General features: G+C 40.9%; 1 protein-coding gene across 1 annotated transcript; it reads right to left on the reverse strand.

The window, feature by feature from the left end:
- Positions 1-2,774: 2,774 nt before the first annotated feature.
- SKP1 (S-phase kinase associated protein 1) lies at positions 2,775-11,560 on the reverse strand. The gene is made up of 6 exons (XM_067304737.1): positions 11,478-11,560; positions 8,604-8,700; positions 5,962-6,035; positions 4,767-4,910; positions 3,925-4,065; positions 2,775-3,049 (listed from the first exon to the last, which is right to left on the reverse strand). Exons 2-6 carry the CDS (start codon positions 8,698-8,700, stop codon positions 3,014-3,016), a joined length of 492 nt encoding a protein of 163 aa, XP_067160838.1. The 5' UTR covers positions 11,478-11,560; the 3' UTR covers positions 2,775-3,013.
- Positions 11,561-22,576: the final 11,016 nt, after the last annotated feature.

Here is a 22,576-nt window from a genome sequence, read left to right on the forward strand (position 1 = left end):
TATAGCCGCCAATAGGCAAGACTGAAACAGTAAACCAAGACTAAGGAAAATATCTTCTATGCACAATCATCACTATTGACAGCCCTCCCCCGCCCCCCCCACCTAATCACTTGTGCCTTAATCATGCTGTGATTTGAAGAAAGTTAAGGCAGCAGCACACAAGTTAAATGGCGACATAAAACTTTCAACAAAATGGGAGACTGGGCAGTCACTCTCCCCCCTTGAAGAATTTCCAAGCACACAGCTAGCGTCGACTGCAGAAGCAGACAACCACCGAGTTTAGCTAGAAGCGAGGGAGAACGCACGCAGCAGCCGCGCTGCGCAGCCCAGCTCTCCCACCGCACCTTTGCGAAGAGGGTTGTTCTCTACAGCCTAGGGCTAATGCTGCTAGAACGGAGATGACGACTGAAGGTCCAGCTTATCCAGTATCTTCTGAGATAGAAGAGATAAGATTTGTTTTTCTTTTTAAAACCCACATACATTTCATGCAGCTACAGGATTTGAGGCTGGTATTCTGTCTCAGACAGTGTCTGCTGGGAATTTTCATTAGAGGAAATATGTTGTATGCAGTCATAATTACTAGGACAAATAAGAATATTAAAATTTGTCACAGCTATGTAATCCTTTGACTATTTTAAAATCCTCTCTTCAGTTTACTAAGTGCAAAGACCAGCCATTTCTTCTGCGTGCTACTACGCTATGCTACCACAGTTGCAGCAGTTTAGCTTGAAGTACTAACAGCACCAGGCACTTGGCATGATTCTGGAGCTTGAGCAGAAGCCGTAAGCTCCACCATTGAGGCAAGTGATTACAAGCGGCCATTTTTTAGGCAAGCTGTTCTAATAACAAGTCCTACCACAGTTGCAAGGTCATAGATGTGTTTGATTCGCATACAGGAAACAAAGCAGCAAGGTAATGCGAGAAGCATTCACATTTCTCTCTTTCTCCTCCTACAGCATAGCACTTATGTGAGGCAGCAGATGCTAACAGGAACATGGATACTAGTTCAATGATTAGCACTTAAAGGAATTATATGTGGGCTTCTACCACTGAGCACAATTACAATATATTCTTCTGCGTTAGAAAGAGAGCACAGCATATCCTGAAACATTAACTTTACATGCAGATAGATGAACAAATTTCTCACCTACCCATGAGTAAGAATTCAGGGTACATTAAGTACAACGAATATAACTACAGAAAGAGTTGTCATCATAAATTTTTCCTCTAGTGGTACTTCTAAAATAAGTATTTTTTTTATTTTATTTTTTTTTTACATAAGAGGCTTCATCGTATAGCCACATCTGTAGCACTGGAGTATTTTACGTCCACTGACGATACTAACAGCAGCACAAACGCAAGCCCAGCAACCTCATGAATAAGCAGATGTGACAGGCAGCTGCATCCAACACATGGTTCCGAGTGTTGCTTCAGAAGAGTTAGGAATGCTTTCACTAATGGTTACAATCAAAACAAGCTGATTACCTAAAAGCTGGAAAGCCAACAAAAAAGAATAATATCCATCTGGATTGCTTGTTACTTAGCTCCAGACTTAGTTTGAGAAGTTGCCCACTGTGGCCAAGTAGTGGCTTGCACAAGAGTTATTTAATAAAATCTTTACATCCATTTTATTTCAATTAACTGCTGCCTCAGTGCTATTATATGTACCATCAGTAACAAATGACAGTAAGGTTGTCTAGTTACAAATAACTAGAACCATTTGCAAACAAAAGTTTAAAAGCCCTTTATTAATTCCAAAGTGAAACACTGATATTTAAAGTGAGATAAGTATGTTTATTAAGGTTCATTCTACTCTAAGGTTTATACAGAGAATGGAATGCAATACAAGCTAAGAGCACACCTCAAAGATCTACCACACAACCATCCCCTACTCCCTATAAGGGAACTGTAAAAAAAAATAAAATAAAAATAATAATCAGAAAACCAGTTACTATTTAACTAGTTGCAAGTGGCTTTGTCCAAAGAAGTCAAGCTCAATATTGCATTAGCTTCGTATGCAATAATTAAGTCTCTACAAGCTGAAGTATCACATACAGAGGCAAAAGATTTCCTGTGGACACATGAAACCATGTTTTAAAGAGCTACATCACAAGGGTTGTTTAAAATTGCCTAAAAACAGCCACTAATGGCATGCACAGGTCAATAATATTAACTTTGGTAATGTCAGTCATATTTTTGGTCAAGCCTGGATTCCACTGTTAACATTAAAGAGTGTAAAGCACAAGCCTGTCCTGTGCACAAAGCAATGCACTTTTCATCTGCTACCAGCTAGAGGCAGGTCTTCAAGACATGGTTGAAATATTCCAATTTAACTGTCAGGAGCTTGCTCAGGTCTAGATCATATTTTTTTGCTAGTCTATCAGGCAAGACTAACAGGACAAGAAAGTGGTCAAAGATTTCCCTCCCCCCCTCCCTTTTTTTTTTTTTTTTTAATGCAGAAAAAGAACCATCATGAGAGCTATATAGCTTTAAGTAATACTATTTTTCTTATATAATGTTTTTGGAAGAAATCCAGCAACTTTTCTACTTTGACTAGTTCCCCGAGACACTTCCTAGTTTTGCTTTGCCTTTTTTTATTTTTTAAACTATCAATACCCTGTGAATAAAAATGTTTTGTTCTGTTTGAGGACAAAAATTGCAGGTGGTATTATTTACAATGGTAGGGTCTGAATGCTTAACATTGTAACTAGACTTGAACAGTTAAAAAGTGTAATGAAAATGACAACCTTAAGTGCTACTTTCCATACAGAATCCACACTTAATTGAGTTTTATTCATTGCAGAGTAAAGTAAAAAGACATCCAATTACACTAGTAAAAACTCAGAGGATTTAAATTTGTACTCAAAAAACACTACACATGCAAAGGGAACAAGATCCTGCTAACACAACTTCATTTGCTGCTGCATTTGTCTAATATTAACAATTATGAACAGAGCAGTGCAACTAGTATTTGGAACAATCCTTACAGTGTTCGAGTGTCAGGCACAATACTTCACTTCTCTTCACACCACTGGTTCTCTTTACGTACCTGAAACATATTACATTTTACCTGTTAATATGCTGCAGTAAAATTTAAAAGTTAGCTGTAAATTCCCATAAGCATTCAGGATTACTTATTGCAAGAAGGAACCTGCTCCTAAGTTAGTGCCATTTTTCATTCAGGGTTTGTAATTAAAAGTCAGAAATCAAAGCAGACTTCCAAACTGACTTGTTTTATCAATATAAATGGAAAAATTTATGCCTCATGCCTACAGTTGATAACTTAATTGTTAGTTTGAGTAAAGCAAATAGACCAGCTTAAAAATTGTTAATTTCATGACATATCGTTTGAGACAAACCAAAGCCTGCAATTCACCGCCTTTTCAACCAAGGCATCTTGTGCTGACCTTCCCCAACTTTGCCATTTTGTATTTGTTTCCTTGTTCAAGTTCTAGGATCAATGAGTTCAGGACTTAAAGAAGAGAATCTGAGCACCTCATCTTTGTAGCCACGTACCACAGTGCATCCTTAGCATTGTTACTAGGGCTCCAAAAACAGCAGCCTAAGGCTGCCAGGAACAATCCTTATTTCTTCTTGCAAGACACACATCTGAGCTAAGAAATCAACGTGCTTGTTTTGACTTCCCTCAGGTAATGTGCTGCAAGCACAGTAGACGCTGTAAGATCTTCCACTAGTTACAACTGAGCTATGAGAGTTAATACATTAGTCTACTTAAATTGCTAACAGCATGTTGGTTGCATCACACATTAAATTATTGTGAAGCACCAGACATTAATTCAGCATGAAAATTAAGACCCTAGTTCTATCTGGAAAGAATGAGAGATGTTTCACTATTGAATGCTGGAACTATTTCTTCACTATGTGAACCAGCTAAATTATAATTAAATACAGATGATCAAGTACCTGTGCTTCTTCCTCTTCAGTGAAGTCATTCTTAATATTGAACGTCTTGCGAATTTCTTCTGGAGTCTTCCCCTTGATCATGTTTGCAACTGTCTTGCATGTGACATCAAGCAAACCTTTGATGTCCAAGTAATTTGCAGCCTGGAGAAAGAAGAAGAAAAAAAAAAAAAAGACTTTCCAAATTTAAAGGCTTCATAGCAATGTTGGATATATTCCCCAAAGTTATGCTTACACTGAAACTGTAGAATGCTGTAAACTGTGAGCAGACTATCTCCACTTTGATAAATTTCTCACTATAACTTTGAAATAAAAGGTACCTAAAGCTTCTTGCCAAACAGAAAATGAGTTATTTGTATCGTGAAAGACCCCCTTTTAGAAAGGGATTTCAGAGTCCTGCAAACACCCAAGATCTTAAGTGCTGTCAACTAGCTAAGTAATATACAGTCACAGTACTACAGAATGTGGACATTTTAAAAATCAAAGCAAGACTTTTAAATTTATATTCAGATCTCCATTAAAGAACTCAGTTTCAAGTAAAAGTAGTGCCCAACTAAGACTTAAAAGCCAGAAGAGGAGGGGAGGGGAAAAAAACGACAGCTGCAGGGTCCCAGGTTCAGAAAAGTATGACAATTGGTAGGTAATGCTAAGCATTAATGTATACTTGTTTAAGTCAACAGACATTACAACATCTTCGACAATTTCACTCCGAACTGTCAAACGGAAGTTATCAAAACTACTTGCCCCCTACATCCTCCTGATAAGAAACCGTTCAAAGAGTATTAACGACTAAAGTGCACAAGCGGAGGGCAGATATAGTCTTTATGCCTCTTGAACATACTTACCAGGATAAGTTCAAAAAGCGTTCCTTGGTCTACTTTCAGAAATTCTTGATCCCACACAGGGATGTCATCTGTTCTTTTTTCTTTGTTCTCATCATCCTCAGGAGGAGGTGGATCATCTTTGTGATGGGTGCACCACTGAATCACCTAATTGTGATTTTGATATTTAAAGTTTCATCCAAGAGATTCTACCATTAACACCCAAATACAGCTTCATTTTTAGAAAAACTACACCTTTTTCTCTAGCTTAATATTACAGAAGTGATGTACTAGCATGCTCCATTATCTTTTTTTTTTTTTGGTCTTAGGAGAGTCAAGTCCCAATACTGGAATGCAACAGCCTTTAAGAATCCCATTTGAGACAGCAGCTAGTTAAATACTTCGGATCTTAAAGGTAGCTGCTGGTGTGAAGATCCTGTGCTAGCACACATAAGACCGTACAAATGAAGCTTAAACCTCATTCTGAAGTGTTGAAACTGTTTGCAGAACAAGAAACAAGTAATTCTTGTTAAGCAGAATATTACATGTGGGAAGAGCACAGAGTGGTACCAGTCATCAGCAAGACACGTTCACCCCAGCACAAAGGTCACCTGACAAAACTTTGTACATTTCCAAGTTACTTAAATTGTATTTATTTTTACATTGTCTCATCATCCTGATAATTAAAAGGAGAAAGGATCAGCTCCAAGTAAAATCCTGTTCCATTCTGCCTAACCAAGCCATGACTTCAGAAGTTGAGTTATTTATGCACATTTTCACTAGGAAATAATTCCTAACCCTGTACTTACCCCAATTCATTTCAGCATTTACCTTGGCTCAAAGCTTTCTCCTACAGAGCAAAAAGCATCTCAGAAGAGAACAATATACTTGTTCTTGCTTTTCTCATTTGACCAAACAACAATCATGGTCTATTATTAAATTTAACACAACCAAGCATGTGCTGTCTCTTAAGCACTGTAACTGCAGCACAAGCATGGCACCTGCACAGTATATTTAGTGCCAGTGACTTTCACCACTGTCTGTCCCTTGATCTTTTCTCCTAATATTCAGACCTCATGAACAGCCACCTCAATTCACAGAATCCAATTAAAATTGGTGCTTTAATACCATGAAATACTAATATGCCTTAACAGTAACTCTGACATTTGTATGGCAGTAATGGAAACGTGGAACTAAGCTACCACTTTCAGCATCTTACCTTTTTTAAAATAGCGGCATTAACATTTGGAAGAGGGACTGGGTCATCATCACCTTCATCATCCATTCCCAAATCTGAAAAATGGAAAGATGATTAAGGAACTGACAGGCTAAACCATTTACTTTCTCCAAGCTGGGCTGCTTCACTAATGCTGCACCACAGTGAGCGACTATACTGAGACCAAATGGATTATAGCAAAGGATCTCTTGACCGGTGAAGTCAGAATCTTTAAGAAAGCCTACATGAGTGTAGTGCCATGGCTGCATTACACATACTAGGCTATACCAAGTTTAGACTAAGTAGCTAATAAAGCTACTCAATTAAATAAGATGCTGATATACTTTGAGTATCAATCTGTTAAGAAGTCGGTTGCTTGTTAAAGTAGAACTTGCTAGTTTCATGTTCTGGGAATGGAATACGTTGAAGAACTAGAAGGCAAATATTTATATATTTTTACCACTTTCAAGAGTTCAAGCCACAAGTTAAAACCAAGTGTTCCAAATGAGACCTCCCATTCAATTTATTATTAAATAAGCACTTAGAGCCACTGTGTTAAAAACAATGTTTTGTCCTCTGCAGAAGCAGTAAGTACTGTAGCCATAAAGATGCCAATTATCTGGCCTCTAAAGCATCTGTACTGAGTATTACCAGCCACATGAGTTTGCATGCTAAGGCAGCAAAACAGTGAAAAAAAAGCACTTAGAAAGCAAAGCTTTGATAACTTCCGTTTTAAAAGCCCATCAGCATGCTCAAGACAAAAGTTGAATAAACTTTGTCAGTTTGCCCTCTTGACATGATTGAGAAGTCAAAGTCAAAACTTGAAAGGAGAAACAAACTTAAAAACTAAGATTTAGATTCAAAACACAGAATAAATAGCACAGCAGCTATCCTGGAGCAGGAACACACAAGTTTTTTCACATAAGTGCTAGTCATTGGATAACATCCTAACTGTCCTAGATTAGCAAGCTGTATCAGTTATGAAACTGAATAACTACACAACAGACCTGCACTCATTATACACAGATGAGCCAATCTTACATCACCAGGGAACGTAATTCTTAAAAACAACTGTCACATGATCACGACCGATCATATTTGTGCACAACAATTAAAAGGGCATTGACTTGCCTAAATACAGAAGTACACTACTGTTGTCATTAGGGGAATATTAATTAGTATTACTTTTTGTTTGGAATAACTAATTTCAAAGGCTCAAAGATTAAAATACTGACATTAAAGGGTACCGCATACATCACTGATTACTGGAAACTTCAAATGGATACTTTGAATGTAGTTGCAGACACCAGTGTAAGAAGTGGCGGTCTGGGGAAATAATTCAAGCAATGCCTCAGCTTTAGTCAACTATATGCTCAATTCTTCCCCACCCCCTCCAAAAGAGCAATTTCATCTTTTATCAGAAAACTGAGTTTATTGGTGATGTCATGATGCTTGATGCAAATCCACCTTTCAACTCTGCCCCTTTTGGCTGTTGCATCCAATATAAAAAACAATGTTTATTTGTTAACTGATGATGCATAACCAGCCGTACCCCAAAGTACGTTATCTGTACTAGTACATTGGCTCTTGCTCACACCAGTAGAAGGCCAGTCGAGACACAGGTCACACTGCTCTTTTGGTTCCTGGCTTACAACATCTTACCACGTGCAACCTCCCTTTCATGGACACCTGCGTGCCACTAAACACTACCAGGGCCACAGCTTCTCCAAGAGAAAACCAAAAGGAGCTATACCCTGTAATGTATTCCAACTGATTGCTCTGCTTCCTGTTCATATTACCTGTATTTTACTGGTTATGTTCAACAGCATCTTAATAATCAAGGTCTTAAGTGCTGGTACAGAATGAAAATATTAGATTGATGGAGTACTTCAACCTTATTTTTATTATTATTCTAATGTATCAGGTCTCCCAATCAGCCTCAAAGATTTACACTTTAGTACATCTACAGGAAGATTTTTTTGTAAGTTAATGCATGAATACACACAAAAACTGAACAAACAGTAAACAATGAGGATTTGCACTAGACAGATTAGACACAGTTTGCTCTGTATCCCAGCCATCTGGCGGATTTCCCCTCCCCCGCCACAAGTTCTTTTGTCTCAAATTTATGTCAGTGAGAGATCAGCACTAAGTATTTACCCCAAATTTAACTGCTTCCATAAATTCACAATACTGGTTTCACTTCAGTTCCTTATTGATTGCATTAGTTTATGACTCCCCATTCCACTTAAGATATTTAAACAATAGGACTGGTTTGTATTTTTAAATAAGTGTTAGTATATACTAGATGCTCAGTTTGCTTAACTTTCACAGAATTGAAGCAGGCTGTAAGCAAAACAATGGGGATTTACATTTTACTAGCCTCCCTATAATTGCACTTATCAAGGCAAATGAACTTTAAGCTTTTTATGAGAGAGCACATTCACTCAAAATATAGTCTAAGCTACAACAGCAATTGTTCCAACTGTTTTGATGTGAGATAGTAAGCTATTTCATAAGCCTCAGAATTCAATTCAGCGCAGTATTAGTTTGTCGTCTTTTGTCAGAATTCCTGCCCGAGAGGCCTCCCAAATACACTGCTACCTCAGCAGGAGCTAGTGATCCTCACGGCTTCACACTCTTACCTTCCAGCATAGTCTTTATAGTTACAGACTGCTTTGCAATTTCAACATCAACTTCAAAAATTTCTCCATCTGAACTCTGCAGTTTAATTGAAGGCATCTGCAAGAGAAGGACAGTTATTTTCACACAATGTTCTGCAGGCACATTACAATGCAAAGTTTATCTGCCTCAAAGTTGCAAGTTACCTTTATTATTTATATTGCTTCTTACTTACAGCAAATAGTCCACTGTCACCCACGCATGCTCAGACTATTCACTGTTTGGATCAACAGGGCTAAATTCACTAATCCTGATGTTTAAGAAATTAATAGAAAAAACACCCATTAAAAAAAAACTCTCAAATTTAAAAGCATAAGAGAGCCATAAAACTGATTAGCGTCAATAACGCTTATATTTTTGCGGTCCAACACTAGAGCTATCCTTCTCTTGAATTAAGATGACACAAATACTTCCAAAACACTGCTTGTTTTCAAATCCAAACAATTGGTACTCATCATAACTACTCAGCTGAAGTCAGATCCAAAAAGCAGTTTTCAAATTCTAGGTCCTGGAACCAAATCACAGAATACTTGATGTTGGAAGGGATCGCTAGAGATGGGCTAGACCCCCTATGCCCCCACTCAAAGCAGGATCAACTGACCAGTTATTCAGGATCGAACAATTCTCCTTCAGAAAAGTGTTTGACTTTCTGAAGAGATTAAAAACAAAAAAACACCAGAAAAACTCACACAATATACCACTATGAGGAAAGCTTTCAGCACTTTATACTACTCATACAAAGTAGGAAATTACATCAACACCTTGTTGGTATTAAGAAATATTAAGATGAGTAAGTATTTTAACAAAGTTTTTGGAACAAACTGTGATAAGAGCTACAACACAAAGAGCAGCAGACTTTAAAGATTATGCCATCAGTAAAACAGTAATTAAGTTTTACTGAAATGCATCTTCCCAGATATTCAACAACTCAAAAACAGAACTAATGGACTTGATACAGTAGTCACTAGGTTACAGCTTCTGCCTGAAGCTACACATAGAAGCCTAATTGGGTATCACCACACTTGAATCAACTGTGGATATAAAGGGTGTACGACGAACAAGAGTGGTTGCAAAAAATTTTATAAATCAGATTAGACAGACTACTAGGATACATGTTATAATGCATTCTGCTACCATTCAAAATACTTCTTAGCAGCAGAGCATTGCAGTAGTTTAGTTTTTTTGCAAGTTACTTGTTTAAAAAAAATCTCTAAAACATACATTTATAGATATAGCCTACAAGTCACTTTGCAGGGACAAAGAATTATCATTTTCACATGTTCTTCCCCTGCCAAGCTGAAGATCTATACATGCTAGTTCCTTAAAGTGGTAACCTGAACTACTGAAACTGAAGTAAGCTGCATCCCTTCCAGCTAACTCACATTATCCCCTTTTGAGTGCCTTCTGCAGCTCCTCAATACTGCTGAGCTGGACGGTACTGCAACAAACCAAGGCCAATGGAGGCCAGCCAACATACGTTATTAAGCAGCTCACACCAGCTTGAAGTCCTCATTGCTTTAATTTCCATTTGGCAGAGCCAGTAGCTAGCTAATGTTTATACAGCAATGTAACCTTATATGACAGTGCTACTTCTAATTAAGATGTGTGTTTTGAAGGAACACAGTCACGATTGTTCCAGATATATATATGTATGTATATATATACACACACACACATATATATAAATATATATGTATTATATATATGTACACACACAAATAAAATTAGGATTAAAACAGAGTCCTGAGTTTGCAGCTTGAAGAATGCTCTGAAAAAGAAATTTAAGTGCACATTTCAGATTTAACATATCTGTTCTTGCAGTGGCAGACTGAGAGCACTCAAGAACAAATCTAGCTTGATATACCAGCTTTCTTGTGCAGCATTATGTAATCCTAGACGCCACAAGCACAACTGAGCCAGTAAGACAGGGATGCTATCTTAGCAAGTTTAACCCCTACATGAATATTTGCATTAAGACCCTTGTTAGGAACCTGAATCAGGTAGAATGATGCTAATCTATTGCTTTTTTTACTGATAAAGGTAAGGCTGTATCTAAATTTTGTTATTTCTTCCCACAGAGCTCAGACTCCTGGAAGAAAACAGTCCTTTTTAGTGAACTGCAATACAACTCTGGAAACAGACAGGCCATGGATAGCAACACAATAAGGTGACTAAGCAGACCAGTCCCCAAAGCTGTATCTGACAACATCAAAGCACGTTGGGAGTTGGTCAAAAAGACAAACCCCAATTACAACGGTAATTTGCATGCACAAGCCTGAAACGCAGAGCTCGGCCGTCTACCACAGCGCTACTGGGCAACTTTATGCCTTGCAAAGCTATTCAGGATGCGTGCCCGGTCCTTCCCCCTCCACCCCTCCGTGCCACGGGGTGAAAGGCCGCATCTATCGACTAAAGCCACACGGGAGACGCTCCGCTCGCATTTTAGCTGCGAAAACGAGCCTCCTCTTGCCACGAGGCGGGCCCGGGGCGCCCGGAGGTGCCCGAGAGGCCGCAGGTGAGGAGGAAGGGGGCACCTGCGCGGCCGGGGAGGGGGCAGGCCCGGAGGCGCCGCTCCCCCGCACAACCCCCCTCTTCCTTGAAGGCTCCCGGGCCCCCCAGCCCCGGGGCGGGGGGAAGGGGAGGGCTCACGGCACGGCACGGCCCCGCGGCGGCCCCCGGGAGCACCGCGACCGCGGCCGCCTCCGCCCTCGCCAGGCCAGGCCGGGCCGGGCCCAGGCGGCTCCCCTCAGGGCGGGGAAACCCCCACCGCCGCCCCGAGCCGCCGCAGCCGCCCCGAGCCGCCGGGGCCGGCCGCCCCCCGCGCCCGCAGGCCTCACCGTGAGGCGGCGGCGTCCGGCTCCGCACTGAGCGAGACCTGGCGGCGGCAGCGGCAGCGCTCAGGGCCCGACTGCGGCGGCTGCTTTATATAGCGGGGGAGGGGTGCGGGAGGGAGGGGGCGAAGGACCCGCCTCCCGCTGCCTCGCAACTGCCGGGCTGCCCGCGCCGATCGCCTGAGCAAAAATCCCCCGCTCTTGCCCCCGTACCGCGGAGAGAGGGGTCACGAATAAAAACGGGCCCGAAACGCTTACTTCCGAGCGGGGAGGACCCAGTCGGAGCAGAAACAAGGCGGCGGGAAGCGAGTGCGGGCGTCTGGGTCTTTCAGGCGGGCGGCGGCGCGCCGGCAGCCTCACAATAGGCCGCGGGGGCCTCGCGCGGGCGCAAAGGCCGCGGCGCCCCTCCCCCCGGTGGGGCCGCCCCCGCGCCCCTGAGGGGCCGCCGCGCCCCGGCCCGGCCCCCGCTCGGCACCGGCGCGGCCCTGCCGGGACAGCGGGGCGAAGCGGCCTTTGGTCGGCGCAAAACCCGCCAGCGGGGGGGGGGTGGGGTGGTCTCGGAGCCGCAGCCCATCGCTAAAGCCTGCCCTCCCCCCCCCCCCCCCCCCGCGGCAAACACCCACCCAGGAGCCTTCGGGCACCATTTTCGTGTGCTGGACTTAAAAACAGTGACTCGGGGTGATCCTGAATCGTCCTAACCTCCCCCCCCTCTTGGGCTATTTTCCTTCTACTGGAGTTTCGTAATCAGAAGGTTGAAAAAACGCAGGGTATAAACACCTCAGCGGGGGTAATTTGAAGTCATGAATTATGTAAGGTTAGCTCTGGTATTCATGATAGCATTTCACCCGTAAAAGCCAAGAAATACGATCTTCGGTGGCTACTTAGTGAAGCAGCCCAAGGCCTTTTAGCTAAAAAAAAAAAAAAAAAAAAAAAAATGCACAGCAAGCCACGGAGCCCGTTAAAGGATCTGCAGCGACTGAAGCTGTGCAGAAAGAGGGCTAAGAGCTAGGAGCCACGTCAAAGCAGCACAGCCAGCGCTGCACTAGCACAACGCTCACCCTGAGCTGCGCACCCCTGCCCAGGTAAGACTTTTCTAAAGGGCAAGGGAGGAGTGTGTGCCAGACAGTCACAGACATCAGGTTTTGAGAAGAGAGATCTGAAGCTTTTCCACTCCGCAGGGAAGGCAGACGGGAGGACCTGGCTAAGGTAACTGTATTGGTTATACTGGGCACAGCACTGTGCTGTCTCACACCATATTAATGCTGCACCATGCCTCAGCTGTCCGTGGCAAAGTGGCTTTTAAGTAGTCAAGATACTTACGTGGTTAAACCTATGTTTGGGACAGTTTGCTTTACTCCAAATCTTTATTGACATTCTTAGAACATGAGTATGCTTTTGCAGCACTGCAGTGTATACATATCCAGTCTGCCTGTAAGCAGATTGGTATCTCCAGGGCAGTGTTGCACTGCGGAGCACAAATATACCCTAAGTCACAGCTTGCCAGGCTACATGCCACGCTTTAATTAAATAACAGCAATAGCCACCAGAAAACACCTAAACTAATAAACTAAAGAATTTTCCGGGAATTTAGAAACTCTCAGTTCGAGAGCTTGCTTTGCTCATTTTGGAGTGTGGACTTGAGTCCACCGCCCAGGGTAGCAGCCCAGCCACTAAGATACTGAGTCTTCTTTCCTTTCTTCGAGGTGTGCAGCTTTGTATAAATTAACAAGGGATTTAACCTTTAGTTTTCTACATTCACCAGTGACAAAACCAGCAAGAATGCAAATATTAGAAGTATTTAATGCAAAACCAGGAGCAGGTTCACTTTACACAGAGCACCCTGGTAGTGTTCCTTGAAGCCTGCTGGCTAGGGCTGCCTCTCCAGAGATGGGACTCAGGAGCAGGGATTCTCAACCAGGAAGAACCTCTTAGAGCTCAGATGACAATGGGGCTATTCTACATTGTGTCATATCATTTAAATAGGGTTTTTGATAAATTCCAAAGAACTATTAGAGAAGACTGCCTATTTTGAGAAACTTGTATTACAGGCTTCAGGATGCTGAGCAGCTCATTAGTTATGGGGCACTTGAAGATGACTCTGAGCAACCTGATCTAACTTTCAAGATGGATCTAAATTCAGAGTTAGCCCTGCTTTGAGCAAGGGCTTGGTCCAGAGAACCTCCAGTGGTCCCTTTTGACCTAAATTATTCTATGCTTCTGTGAAACACACTTCTTACCAGCTGACTGAGCATCTGAAAATGTCTGGTGATATTTATATAGGAGACTTTTGATACTAGCAAAGGCTCCTTGAGATCCTGGTGTTAGTGACTAGACAAACTGTTAACAATTCATTAGGACCTAATTATCCAAAACCAGGAAGCCTCCAATCTAAACCCCATGTGACCTTTTGATTATACCATCATATTTACCTCTTTCCTCTTCAGTCACTCCATCTTGTACAGCAATGCTGAGAACTACATTCACTTCATTAAAAATAACACTACCTTTATTTCCCTTGCATGTTCTTCTTTATTTAGATTAAAACTACTTGGCTAAGAGGATCAGATGACAGGAGGTGGTCTGTGGGCAACATATCTGCAAAAGCAATACTCCTAAATGCCTTTTCCTGATGCTGCCAAAGATCAAGGTTTCTGATTTGGCTTGTGATCAGTAACTACAAGCTCACTCTCAGACTGGGAATCGACTCAGCAGAGAATGGTTTTTGCTCTCTACTTAAGAGAAATCTAAGTAAATCTAGGAGCAGGCAGAAACCTAAATTCCATGCTTACTTACAGTCTATGAGTTACAAATTTAGAGTGACACGGGTGACGAGCTTTATATTTGATATGGTTGTTCTAATTCAACAGCAAAACTCAAAATCCACTGTGGACAGTATTTTCTCTGTTACATCTTTAGAAGTTAACAAAAACAACACTGTAAAAGTGGCATAAGATTGTCATAGATATATTATAATCACACTGACAGCTGCCTCCCACTGTGCCCTACATATCTCATGATGAATCTCCCAAGCTAGTCTAGATGCTTGTTATCTTTGCCATGAAAAAGAAGCTGCTGCAGAGCTGATAGCCAAAGTCAATATTAATAACACAAAAAGACCCATCCTTCACTAAAGCTGCAAGGCAAAGAACAAGATTTTTCAGAAGATGGGTTACCAATTTCAGTTGTTACATGCATAGGTAATCTTCCCAATGCAAATAATCCTGAACCTAATATTTGCCATTCTGAGCCATAGATAATCTTGCTCCATATCAGCCACAGATAGCTTAAAATTAAGGGCCTTTTACCACAGAGAATCCAGAGGAGGAAGGGTGATGAGGGAAGCTTAACTCTAATGCAAATACCTGAAAAGACTGGAGCAACCAAGATGAGCATAAGCTTGATTTAACACTTATCAGATCCAGAAGAGCACTGACCTACATACTTGCAGCATCACTGGGCTGCAGGCAGAAGCCAGCTGAATAGCTGCACAGCTGTAGGGGGAAGGGAATTTTCACCAACACATTGAACATGGCATTAGAGACTGAGTGCAGCCTCGTGGGGAGAGCACTGGATTTGCTCCCAAAAGCTGGATTCTATTCCTGGCTATTTCTCTTGCCTCTTAGGTAGAAGACTGTGCCCCCAACTCCATTTTTACAGGCAGAGAAACTGTGTTTTTGTTGGCAATCCACAGTCTATGGAGATCACACATTGTAAAAAGATTGAATATTTTTTAATATTGAAAGTATGCCACAGGATTGTCAAAGCCTGAGAACCAAGCTTGAAAGATCTCAGCCTTGTTCCATCGATAACAAGCTCATGAAATCCTGAACTGAAGATAAGGCAGGCCTGCAAGGACTGAACTCAAGGGTCCCGAGAGCACAGTTGTTCTAGCATAGATAGCTAGGTGTAATTTGCTAGAAAGCAAGGGAGAAGGTCTGACTGTTGAAGCTAAACATGAACCTAATCTACACACAGGGGAGATGGAACTTGCAGCAAAAATGCTCCCTTTTCAAGAATGAAAAAGGGGAATGTTTTTGAAAACAAGCAGGCATATCAACAAGGCAAGAAAAAAAGAGAACTGACTGGTTCACTGTAAAAACAGAAAACATCACCATTATTTATCTGAGATATATGGTAGAAAGAGATTGCTGAGGCCCAGAGACGCATACCACTGTTTAAAGCAACCTTGCAACAACATAGTAAAACAAAAAATTCGTGCCCCCACTACAATTCTAGAACACTCTAGAAGTGTTTCCACTGCATCAAAACCTGTATTACAGTACATCTTAAGAAGAATGCAATGCTTTTCATCCAAATTGTACCAGAGCAGTGCAAGACATTGGATATGGAGGGAGATGGAGTCCACTTTTTAGATGAGAGTCTGATCTGACAATGATAGACAAAATTCATAATAACTAAATCATGTCAAGCAGACATCAACTGTTTTCTTCTTTATCAGCTTCTGTTTCTCCACCACCACTTATATTCTCCCCCTTGTATACTACAGGGATTCAAGATGTAGAAGACTGTATATAAGTATAGAAAAATAAAGATAGAAGGCAATTGGTGAAATACAGAAACAAACCTATATTAAAGATACCTGCAGCATCTTGCTAACCTCATACTCACTGCACCTTCAGATACTTAAACATACTGATTTTGGTTCCATTTTTGCCCTAGCATCCATTGAAATAATTTGGACTGCACAGAATGAGTCAAACTCATATCCTGTAGTAGTTATGGCTGCAATAAGTACTGAGGAAGATGCTACTGTGTTAAAGTTATCTGCTCCAAGCGTCCATTTAGCAATAGGGTACCGGAATTACACGGAGTAGCATAGAAGTGTAGCAATTATATCTGTATCTAAGCCCTGCTGGCCCCAGAGCAGCTCCCCAATTCTTTTAAGTCACAGCATACTTTTGACAGAGGGGCAAATGCAGCATTTGTGACTTTCCCAGGCTCAACCTGTATTAACAGACCTTCCCACTACCTCTCCCCTAGCTTTTCTGCAGAGAGGAAACATTATGACCTTCCTCAATACCCCCAAGAAGGGCACAGGGAAGGAGCACCAAGGCAGAAGAGCAGCTGCCTGATATGAAGTTCAGCCACGAGATGGTGCCAGGCCTCATTCCCGACGGAGGAGGATTTGGCAAAGGTGCAGGAAGGAGCATTAGAAACCCCGGCAGCTCCAGCCACCCTGCTCTCCCCCTCGCCTGTACCACTGATGGAAGCGCCTTTGTCAGCACCTGGATTGCAGTCACCCCTCTGCAGTGCTCTGGCAGGTCTGGAGTGTCGCTTCAAAGAGGGCACACTGCATTTCAGAGGAACTCCCGCTACTAAAATCCATGCCTTGTTTCTGGGTTCTCATTTCTGATGCAGTGATTTTTTGAGTCATCTTTGAGATGGAATAGCACACGAACATAACGAACATAAGGGGCTGTCAGTAAGAAACTGCTGCAAACACAGGGAAGTCTTCCATGAAGAAATGCTAGAATATTGCCACTATTCATTCTATGAACTGAGTAAAAATACAGACAGACTTGCTTTATATGAACTTGAGAATTACTCTAATTGGCAATTTATAAAATTGTGAATATTCTTGATAACCTATTGTGATATTAATGAAATTAGGTTGGCTTTCTAGGGTTACATGGCACTGTTGTTCAGCCTGAGAACTGCTCAAAGTTTGAAAAGCAAGATTCTGGGCTGATATAGATGCCATGGACAATAAATAGCAGACACTTTGGTATTTCAAAGTCATCAGGAATAAACATGCTGTCAGGCTAATTCACAACATTTTTAAAAGGGGCTCCAGTGAAAGTGTCAGTCCAGAACCCAAAGCTGAAATTTTGAGGTGACTGAACTAAAGGTAGAAAAGTAAATACAGAAGCTTAGAAACAGGCAAAACACAGACTCCATCCTCAGCCTTTTTTTGAAATGGGGAAGTAACAAAGACAGAATCCAACACAAGTGAGGCGCCTTCTTTAAAGCTTTAAAAGCAGCAGGCTATATTCCCATTCCCTGGGGGCAAACACAGTGGGGGAAAGGGAGGAAGCTGATGGCAAACGAGCTCAAGCACAGACTGGCTACCACAGCAGCCCTTCATACAGCACTCTTCCAGCCCCCCACCAGTCACCACTGCTTGCAACCAGCAGCAGCTCCAGACTAGGCACCTTCGTGAAGTACCTTGTGAACCACAGTCTGGAAACCTTTTGTGTTTCTCATAGCAGAACACGTTATCAATTGAGTAACCAGGTTCCAAGTTTTTGAGAATTTATGCTATTCCCCAAGTCAGAGTATTATATATGGGAGCACAGAATAGTGGGAGCACTAGCTGTTCCAAGGAGAATCCTTGGAGCAAAACTACTTACCTTCCCAGACCAGAGACTTCACAAGTACTTTGAGGAAAGTATCTGAACATGAGGAAAAACTTTTTCACTGTGAGGGTGACAGAGCACTGGAACAGGTTGCCCCGAGAGGTTGTGGAGTCTCCATCCTTGGAGATATTTAAAAGCTGTCTGGACACGGTGCTGGGCAACATGCTCTAGGTGACCCTGCTTGAGCAGAGGGGTTGGACTAGATGATCTCCAGAGGTCCCTTCCAACCTCAGCGATTCTGTGATTCTGTGATTGAGCGCTTAGAAAATGCTGACAGCATTCAAATTACAGCAATGAGATTCCCTCTGCAAAAACCACACTTAATGTATACTTTAGGTATTATTTTTAAAGAGAAGGCAAATTCTAGTGTCTGGAGTTGTTTCTTCCACTATCAGACTTCCTTTAAAGTTAGCATAGAATTTTTTAAAAAGTAAATGAAATGGGATAAACGGAAAGCTACAAGACCTCCTAAAAAAATCCAAGGTCTCCAAAGAAATAAAAAGAAACTGAAGGACTTGAGCTTCCTTAGCAAAGATGCTGTTCTTTCCTTTAGACAGGGAATTCAAAAGGGCCCATGTACAATGTGCAAATAACTTCCAAGAAATTAATCATGAACAAACTCAGAGAACTTCAACTGTCAAATGAACAAAGGTACAAAGCATACTAAAAAAAAAAGTAAACAGAAGAGAACATGTCAGTGTCCATTCTTACATTGACAGCTCCAGTAAATAATTTTTTTTGATGGAAAACTTTAAGTTTTTTCTTCCCCCCCAACTGCCTGAAAAATAAAGGCAGTTGGGAGCCATGCCAATGCCTTTCAGCCCAATTGATCATGAGATTACCAGTTTAAACAGTACATTCCCATTTGACAGTTCAGCACTTTGTATTTAAATGCATAATCCAGAAGACACTTTATATAAAAACAGTTCAGTTTGAGGAAAGTCAGATGAGGAAGACATGTGCAAAAGTAAGTGACAGGACCAAATAGCAAAGGTTTAATTTGATTTATAAAACCTTATGCAATGACACAGATATCTGCAAAAATCTATACTTACCTCATCAAAAGCACTTGCCCGCAAGTTTTCATCAGGGATATTCACCTCTAATTGTGCTGCTGCTCCTTTCTGACAAGTTACAAAGCAGCATAAATTGGCATGATGCAATCACTGGCAAAATCAGCAAAAATGGACTGAAATTGATATGAAGTTACTGGGACTTTTTTTCCCCCCCCGTTTTGGTTTTGCAAAACAAAACCCCCCCAAAAAGTCTTGACAGCTTCACAGTTTGATTAGCAAGCTAATAGAATAAGACTGCATGTTAATTCAAGTGTACTATAACCCAGTAAGATGTTGTTTTATCACAGAAGTGTTGGAGGGAAGAGACCTCAGGAGGTCATTTAGCCCAATCTCTCACCTGAAATAGCACCAATACTGGCTCAGCTGTGGCTTTGTCTAGCCCAGTTTTGAAGACTTCAAGGACAGATGTTTCATGACCTCTCTATTTAACCTGTTGCAGTGCTACAGTACTCTCCTATTCTAAAAGCTAACTAACAGCCAATTTTATTTTATTTATTTTCCCCTATGTTGGCTAATTACGCATATATAAGATTTGGGTACTATGTGATAAGGCCATCAGTTTAATCTTCATCCAAAAGCAGTTCCATTTACCATACAATAATTACGAGATCAGGAGCTGTAGTTCAACCCATCTGAAATAATGATGCTTTTAAGCTATAGTACAGGTTTTTAAAGGCTGAAACATGAAGCACTGCTTAGTTTAAAACCAGAAGTGTTGTTTCAGCCTTTTCTTCCTGAATATATGCCAAAGAACTCTGCTCCCTTGCTCAAGAGAGCAACTTGCCTTCATTCTCATCCAAAAGGAGTACAGCCAAATGAATTAGAGCACCAAAATAACATTTTAAAAAACCACAGTAGGCCAAGTCATGAACTGCTTACTCTGCAGGGCTTTTTTTTTTTTTAAAAGCATATTCACATGTACTGAAAGATACTTCTACACAGTCCACTGTAATTTTTACTTAACACTTAATCTGCTTCCAAACAATTTTCTCCTGAAACTTGCAGAGAACCAATATTCTATGTAATGATCACTTTAGCAAACAGCCCACACATTCCACGAGACTTTATAATTCATTGCTTGCAAGCATTTTGTTCCAAAATCTAAGCTCATGTAAGCCAGGCATACGGTTGCAAAATACATGGAATGCTAAAAAGACATTTCTGTGATGTAGGTTTGCTTCAACCTATGCAGGCCTAACATATAAGTCTAATTACATAGCTGTACAGTCATATAAAAACAAGTATATCATTGCTAAGCAGTTACACAGACTGTAGGTCTGTGCAAGACACCTGCAATATTTTAGAGATGGTAATTTAAAAGCTGTATTTGTACAGACTGGAAAAAAGCAAACTAACATGTATCTTGAGATTCCATGAGTACTTAGCATATAGATAAAGCAATAAGCAATTAAAGAGTAAATGATAAGGAGTGTGACAGGTGTATAAGGAACTAGTTAGTGAGAGTGGAACCATACCTTCAATTAATTAATTTGGAGCAGCAGTTAATCTGAAATTTATCATTTTATCACACTTGCCTCTTTTTACAGATCATTTTTCCAGAATGAGCAAGTACATTTATCCTGCAGCCCTGTCCTGCTCCTTACATCCCTGTTTCCCCTCCACCACCATCTAGTCTTTTATTTCCTTACTATTAACACTCAAAACACGTTACTGTTACAGGAAGAGTTGTGGCCTATTTACTGAACTATGATGAAAATGCCAAAAATAAAAAACACCCGTGTATTAGTTTTATTTTTGTATTTTACATGACGAAACCCTTTGCTTTTATGATTGAGGCTGAATTTCTAATTGCCAGAGCAATTAGTCCCATGGTCTTACCACACAATTACTTTATGAAACTAGTTTTCAGCGTTTCAAAATTTACTATTTTTTAAAAGTACCAAGTTTTTTAAAAACTTGGAAGCATAGACTAGCAGATATCAGCAACTGTCAGAAGTCATATATACCTGCCTAACATTTTCAGATGGACTTTGACAGTAACCAGACTGAAATATAGTCAGATGAAATGCGAAAGCTTTCATCAGCAATATGTACACTCATCACCTTCTTCCCAAGGCAGAATTTATCCTGTTATCAGACAGACATGGAGTAACAAGTTAACTAGCTCTGTTCATTTTCACCTGCCTGCGCGTCAAGAATCCTTCCAGAAGTATTGTTAGACCTAGAATAGGTAATGCTGCCAAAACATTCACAGCAATGACAACTTGTGTGCAAATGTCAGCAGCTGGAAGCAATCTGATACTAGCATGAACTGACAAACATATGCATTGATTTACCTTGCAGAAAATGTATAGCTACATATGCAGCACTCCTTGTCGGTCACTGATGGAACATGTGCTGTTGCAACAGCCAACCCAGTTCTCACGAGCTCTGCAGAACAGGTTATACTAAGGCAGCTTACTTCAATTCGGTGGCAGCCAAGCAAGTCAGGGCTGCTGGCCAGAACACAATGAGAAGATAGGAGGCAGGTGAAGGAGGCAACAGCTCATAGTCTTACAACAGACAGAAGAAAAAGGTGTAGAAAAATGCAGAGGAGGGAAAAAAAAGGCAAATACATACATCTCAAATCCTTTCCAATTTTCTTTCCAAGAATGGAAATTATTGAATGTTTTTCTATAGAGGGGGTGTACGTACTAATATTTTGTTGTTTTTAACTTAAATGACCCCTTAATTCAGAAGGGCTGGCCTCCACAAGTAAAGGGCATTTACTTCAGTCTGACATGCAGATTTAGGTACGTGTCCAAATCACAGGACATCAAGTGTGATTTAAGTAAAATGCAATATGGAAGGCTCAAAAACCTCCCCTGCCTATCCAATAACAAAATTTATTGATTATATCCAAATTCTGAGAAACAAGGAAATTGGAAGTGTTTATAGTGGTTTGTAGAAAAGTACCCAGTTTCATGGAAAGCTGCTTTCTGATAAATCCAAATGTTAGCCCTCCTCATTCAAAACTGGAATTACCTCTAATTTTCGTTTTGTTAAAAAAAACAAAACACTATTGAACTGCCAAAATACTGGCTTTCTAGCTACTCCTATTCACCTTTAATAGAATTTACTATTCTTTGTAGTGAAGAAAACTAATCAAAACACCAACAAAGGATCTCTAGGAGAGAAGTACAAACTCTACACATGCTGGTTTCTCTGCAGTGGATCACATCAATTTAAAGGGGACGAAGCTTTGCTGATGGGTACTTCTAATTAATCTGGTACCAAGAAACAAGACAGTGATTATTTCTACTTGAAGGAATATACTACTACCCAAAGTCTCTTTTTACTCTTGAATAAGAAGAAACCTGTTCCTTCACCATTTTCTAAACATGTTTTTGGATGGTTAGGACTGCTGGTCACCAATCTCCATCTGAGTAAAAATTTGTTCAGTGTAGTATTCTCCATGAAATCTTCAAGCAGCCAATCAGACCATAATTACATGAAAAAGAAAAGTGCAAAAACTGGACTGACTTTCAATACAATTTCCACCAACTTCGCTAACAATTGCTTGCATTGAGCATAGAAATATAACAAATTAACTGTTTACATGTTTAGATGCTGACCCACTGGAAAAGATGAGTCAAACCTATTGAAGTAACAAGGAAAACAGAAGATAGGGCAAAGTCACTACTCTTGAAGG

Source organism: Apteryx mantelli, chromosome 14 (assembly GCF_036417845.1).
Source record: "Apteryx mantelli isolate bAptMan1 chromosome 14, bAptMan1.hap1, whole genome shotgun sequence".
In the NCBI taxonomy this organism is placed as follows: domain Eukaryota; kingdom Metazoa; phylum Chordata; class Aves; order Apterygiformes; family Apterygidae; genus Apteryx; species Apteryx mantelli.